The sequence below is a fragment of the Olea europaea genome, chromosome 4 (assembly GCF_002742605.1).
Source record: "Olea europaea var. sylvestris chromosome 4, O_europaea_v1, whole genome shotgun sequence".
Lineage (NCBI taxonomy): Eukaryota > Viridiplantae > Streptophyta > Magnoliopsida > Lamiales > Oleaceae > Olea > Olea europaea.
In genome coordinates, this window is record NC_036240.1 from 8,198,785 (window position 1) to 8,205,180 (window position 6,396).

Sequence of the window (6,396 nt, forward strand, 5' to 3'; positions counted from 1 at the left end):
ATTTGACAAAATGGACGTCATCATCGTCGAATGTTCTAGAATTACAACAAAATGATTTGAGGAAACTGTTGGTGGTGGTGCGTGATCGTGGTGGCGCCGAAAGTGAGATTGTCATGAAGGGTTGTATACGACAGTTTGATATTTTAGACTATAAATGTGATTGTTTCGGACAGATCGGTGACCAATATTGTGGAGGAGAATGTTGAAGAGAGTGAGGTGAGGCTGATGGTGATGGAGTCCGACGGGTGTTGTGGTTGGAAGGTGGTGCTATGTGGATTTATAGGTGACGGCTTGGTGGGGTTGTGAAAATAGTGATAGTGGAGAATTTATGACTTATCAGTAATGTTTTGAAAAACTTTGGACTATGATTGCAATTAGTTATTTATTTTGCTTTTCTTTTTGTTTTATTTGAATAAGAGGGTAAAATCGTCATTTAATTGAAAAATAGATGAAAATGACATTTTTCGCAATGAAAGGTGAAAGGTAAGGGCAAAAATGTCAAAAAATGAAACGTATGGACGTTTTGCACAATAATATTGAAAGATAGAAACCTTTTGCACTAATTACACTTTATTTCATGTCGTCAAATTGTTCTGCAATCTTGAGCAGACTCAAGGCTTAAGTGGCATGAAAGTCACGTACATAGACAATTTATTTTTGACAAAAAAATACCATTTATAATATATGTTTGATTAATGAAGTTGAGCACTCTGTATCAGTGTTCTAAAAAGCAAATAGTATTATTAGGTGGCATGCTCAAGCTTTAAGAATTTAGATGAATCCAAAATTAGATTAACGCTGTTAAAGTTTTGAGCTTTGAGCTTAGATTACAAGGAAAAGAAAAGATTTGAGCTTTCTCTGCTATAATACTGTCCAATGCTCGATTAACGCTGTTAAAGTTTGAAGATGTCAAGTTTGTCATGCATTTGAAGTACGACAAAAATTTTGCATTGATAAGCCATAGCTTCTTTACCTCGGCATAAGTGTGCCTCGCTACAAAGTTGCCCATCGTTTGAAGTTCAACGAGGCTTTTTCATCTTTTTTTGCTTCATTCTCTGCAGTTGTTCATATCCTCAACAGGTGTTCGAACTAAAATTACAATTTAACTTTCGAAGTCCTTCTCCTTGCATTTACAAAATGAAACACGAAGAAAAGCACCAAGAGAGAGGCAATGACCAAGAAAACGACTTTCCATGAGGGAAGGCTGAATGAATTGTTGTTTGCGTGCTCATCGTGCGCACTTTGAAGACTCTCCTGCAGTTAATAGCAAAAGATACATTAGTAGAGAGATGTACGTTCCAGTTTTTTGAAAGGAAGGTAAAGGTTTTTGTCGCAAACCATTTACGCTAAAGCTAACACAGCAAAAATAACATCAACATGAAAATTGAATTTTTTTTTCCATTTTAGAAAAGAAACTTAAATGAAAAAACATTTGAAGTTAATAAAGGGAGAAAAAATGGGGTTCTGGCACTCAAAATTCTGAATGGGGGGAGTAATATATTTGGTTATTTGGATGACAAACATGAAATGAGAAAAGAGGGCAGACAATCGAGAAACCACATATCTCGCCACTTCGTTATTAGCAAGCATAGAATCAATAGAATGAAGAATAGAATTAATGTACATGTACATTAAGCTGTATGACGGCCAGAGAGATGGGAAGAGCATATACTTTCTGATTCAAGCCTGAAATCGACCAATCTGCTGGGAAGGCAATGAATTAACAAGTTCTTAAAAAAAATAAAAATAAAAAAAATAAAAAAAATGGAGAGAGAGATCAAATTCTCTTTGTCGAAGGCATTCTTTAGGTAGCACTTTGTGCATCAAAGAATTGGATTTCTTCGCAAAAGTTGGAGATAAGAATACGAGTTATAAGAATGTATAATCTAGTAACCCAAACCATGGTTTGGACTTTGGAATCAAAAATAAAAAGTACACTATTGGATTTGGTAGTCGCACTATTGACTCTGAAACAACGAAACTAAGCCTTCATCCTAATAGTATTGCTCTGGAAAAAACATGAGTAAAATGACATTAGTGCAAAGAGTGCAATTATACTATCTAAAGCTCCTTATGTCCAGTCATGGGGCTTGAGAGATATATAGAAAAGTAGAGGCGATTGTTTTCTTTGTCATATCTAATGCAAAATTCCCTGAATTATAAATGAGAAATTTCCTCATCCTTACCCTCCTAAATCGAAAGACAAGCCAGCTCCATGAAATATAGCTCTCAGAAGATAATAGCCAACATGACTGTAATCTACCCGAAAGTTTACCAAATCATCCCAATTATTTTCAACCTCTTTCAAATGTTGAGTATAAACTATCCACGTATTAGTAACTGCACTCAATCCCCTATGTCTATATATATATATATATATTATTCACAGTTCTATTTCTATAAGATGTGAAACTTGAAACTTACTGCACGAACCATATTCTGCACCATAAGTGCCCGTTGCTTTGCAAAGATGTCCTGAGCATAACTATACAGTTGCATATCTAGGCTGTTCAGTAATTTAATTTCCTGGAGAAGCAGTTCCGGTACCTTACGACGAGCCTGAAAATTGTTATGCTAATGATGTCAATGGCAAGGATGGGGAGAGCACATAACATAATGACAGTTACCAAGCAGTCAGCAAATTGAAAGGCTGAAACTTAAGCTATCATACCTCTTTTGTAAAGTTTGCAGGAGAAATTCTTTTCAAAGATTTCACGCGTCGCTCTGATTGGGAGTTCCTTAAGCTTGAAATGCAGGACTCATATGCTTCCATAAGTTTTCCAGCATCCATCTGTTACAGTGGCAGGGAGAACTTAGCCTGCTAAAATGAAAATAAAAGAAACGAAAAGAAGGGGGAAGATCCCAATAGCACGAGAATATTCAAGCCATTGCAGGGGGGTGTACATTAATATTTGCTGCTGCATCCTTACTAGCTGATGATACTTTCGCTAGCTTTCTGTAAGTGTCCTGTAATTTGGCAAAATGAAATATAACAATACCAGAATTTCAATCTCGATTATTATCAGAAGCAAAATTGCAGTCAGTTCTCACTTGATGATTTGCATCGGATGTGGAATTCGGAAGCAAGGATCTGTGTTCTGTTAGCAGAAGTAGAACATGGTTTAATATAAGCCACTATAATGTAGGTCAGCTCAAATTTTAAACATTTATCTAATACATTGTTAAAAGGATAATTATTTCGATCAAAACATTTATCAAACCACAATGATCTGAAAACTAAGTCCAGCTATGTTAGGCAGAAGTTGATTAACTGATATAACCAGTTCTTCTCAAATGGGAGCCCGTTCAGACATCAACCAGCTCTAAGATTAAAATATGATGTTCTTAGAGTGAAGGTAACTAAACCCTTTTTTTTATTTTTGGCAACTTGCATGTTCAAAAGCCCGATGATGCATCGAAGTGAAGATATTCAGAAACATCATTGTCAAGCAAACAAGAAATTAGTAACACGGGAGCCTGAAGTTATATAACATCCAAGACTTAAAAATTCCCTTTCAAGCTCATCTTTGATTTTATTAGTTGCAATGAAGACATAATTGACAGGTTATTCAGACCAGTTACTTCCGATTACTGACCTGAACCATTATTAATGGCAGAATCTGAACTGGAGCTTGATTTTGTCAACTGAGCTATCACCTGTGCACCAACTAGATTTGAGAACAAAGTGGCTGACTCTCTATGATTCTCAGTAAGACCGACATACAACATACTATCCAATCTCTTCTGCAAGATTTACAATGATCTACTACGATTCAAACCATAGAATAAGGAAATAAATCAGAAAGACAGTATTAATATTCCATGTAATGCATGATTGTGGGAACCTTTTATAATTACCTTCACAACGTCAAGCACATATTGACCAAGACTCTGATACTTTAGTACACAATGGCGCACTTCATGTGATTCGGCTAAATAAGAGTTGTTTGTAAGTCCTGCAATCTATGAATCATAAAATAAATCAGTGAAGTGAATAATTTTGAAGTCTAGATTAGAGACACAAGGTCTGAGAAACACACCATAGATCACAAATGACATGTCAACAATTATCATCTATGTAACCGTCTCTCACTATTCACTTTGCATCCCAGCACATCTATCTCTCAGTGGCCAGATTTAGGACTAAATCTTGGACAATGAGGCACTAACTGCTTCAATGCTGATACAAAGTAAAATTGCATAAAATATTTTTCCTACATCCTCAAAGACCATATGTTATAACTTCCATTCCATGCCAGCTATTTTTATGTATATTACATAATGCACAAGTACTGCACAATTTTCACGATGATCAAATACTTAAGATTGTGTCCCCAAATTCACAGCATAACAATATTGTCATGAGCTTTCTACGTCAATTTCAATATCTAAATCCCACCTTCAAAAATGCTAAAGAAATTATTGCATAAAGATTAACAGCATGTTTGGCAAAGCTTAAATTATAATTTGGGCCAGTCAAAATACTTTTTATCCACATGTTAACTTACTATCTACTTATAATCCACACATCCTATAGGACCTGCTGCTTATAAGCACTTAAAAGATCTACCAAACAAGCACTAAGACCTAAAGAGCAGTAGACTACAATACCTGAAAGGTGGCCCCATTGTGGATGATGTCTCGAGCAATAGGATCATTAATATAATCACGTAGAGGCATCAAAATTTCTTCCATGTCGTATGAGCGATTACTTCTGATATAAGAATGGCTTTTGCTAATTCTAGCATCCCTCTGCCATATAAATATAAAATAATACGTTAGAATATGATATTCAATGAAAAGCCATAAAAAACTAGCATCACGATGGTGCAATTAATCCAGAACGAAACATGAAAACAGCAAATCAAGATCTTAGAAATTTGTGATGCAAGAGAATGTTTGTAATCCCAGACATTGTTTCACTGGCAAAATTCAACATTATATGATTCACTGCTGGCTTGAACAGATAATAGAATCATGACAGATGCCCAGTTCAGTAATTACTATTAACCACTATATAATAGATGGAGTGAGTGGGGAGGACCTGATAGCAATCTTTTGAATAAATTAGTTTAAAGATTTCCAAACACTACAATGAGCATGACGAGACACATTGAGAACCCAGAAAATATCATACTACAGTGTACTTACTCCTAATTTTGTCCAGACCCTTCACTGTCAGATGGAAATAGAACTTCTTAAAAAAGATACAGCAACAGTATAAATTAATTGAAAAATTCTAATTTCCCTTTACAGAAAATTCTTTTCAAGAATCAGGTTAGTCAATTGATATATATTCAGAGGATTGATAGGGAATAGAAATATGAAATGGAATTAATAAAGAGAAGTGGCAAGAAAAAAAATAAAGCTGATCTGAATGCTTATCCCATTCCTAAAGACCATGACACCTGGAAGCAACTAACTATACCTGCAAATATTTAATCCTAGCTAAGATGGATAGGGCATGCCGCCTGAAGGACAGGCATTCATTAAAATAAGTGTTTCATGGCTAGAAATAACAGAGTAGATTAGATTAAGAAGGCACCATTTACGTGACTTCAATTAGCTAGTTTGACAAAAATCAACGAGGTTAAGGTGTGATACAACTGTTAAGTTGTCAGAATAAAGATGTTGGAATCCTAATATCATGATTTTGCTTCAACTACAACAAAATGCACTTTACTTGATTGAGAATTTGCAGAGAAAAATACACAAAATAAATAAATAAATAAATAAATAAATAAAATCTAAAGAATAATTGTGAAAAGATGAAAGAGGAAAAAATTCCATAGAGGAAGTTTCCAATACAAGTTGCAAAACATACTCGAGCAAAAAGATCTTCTCTCATCCAAGGGACCAAATATTTCCATGGCCAGATATCCAGTGTGCTTACTCCACCTGCCTTCATACGTGCACGTTTCGCCATTTTTGATAGAGATGTTAAGTCACGGTGTATCAAAAACCTAGCTGCTACCTCCACCGAAAATTCATAAGTGCTAAAGACACGGTCAATAGGATTTCTGAGCATTGTAACCACTGAAGTTTGCTCCTTGGGAAGTTTGACCATCATGCTATAGTCATCATGTGTACTTAATAACCGGCAGTTTGATTTTCTGCTCATTAAAACAAAATAAATAGCTTAGATATCTTGAGAAAAAAAGCATATAATATGATGAATGAGTTATTGCAATGGAACCAGGAGGTAGCATCATCTTTCCATTGTGCTGATATATGACGAGTCTTGATAGTTATGTATAAGCAAAGCACATCAGCAAACATTAGTTATATCTACCTAGAACCATCAAATAGAGAAATATATCCCCTTAGACGACAACTATAATAATCAAGTGAAAATTATCCATTCAATCAGTCTGTTTCAGCATTTATATATGTCTT

The 6,396-nt window shown here is 35.0% G+C and overlaps 1 protein-coding gene across 8 annotated transcripts in view; it reads right to left on the bottom strand.

Annotated features, from left to right (window-relative positions):
• Positions 1-770: 770 nt before the first annotated feature.
• LOC111393501 (protein-tyrosine sulfotransferase-like) overlaps positions 771-6,396 on the bottom strand; it is an 8,511-nt gene continuing 2,885 nt past the window's right edge. For 4 of the 8 annotated variants that reach the window (XM_023019055.1, XM_023019051.1, XM_023019050.1 and 1 more), the window contains 9 exons: positions 5,825-6,113; positions 4,612-4,752; positions 3,859-3,963; positions 3,597-3,744; positions 3,052-3,098; positions 2,905-2,967; positions 2,672-2,791; positions 2,425-2,559; positions 771-1,254 (listed from right to left, as the gene is read on the bottom strand). In XM_023019055.1, coding sequence (XP_022874823.1) covers positions 1,096-1,254; positions 2,425-2,559; positions 2,672-2,791; positions 2,905-2,967; positions 3,052-3,098; positions 3,597-3,744; positions 3,859-3,963; positions 4,612-4,752; positions 5,825-6,113 — 1,207 coding nt within the window. In that variant the 3' untranslated portion in view covers positions 771-1,095. Of the gene's footprint in view, positions 1,255-1,624; positions 1,702-2,424; positions 2,560-2,671; positions 2,792-2,904; positions 2,968-3,051; positions 3,099-3,596; positions 3,745-3,858; positions 3,964-4,611; positions 4,753-5,824; positions 6,114-6,396 lie in introns of all 8 variants that reach the window. The other 4 variants (XR_002702434.1, XR_002702433.1, XM_023019053.1 and 1 more) reach the window with 4 other exon arrangements.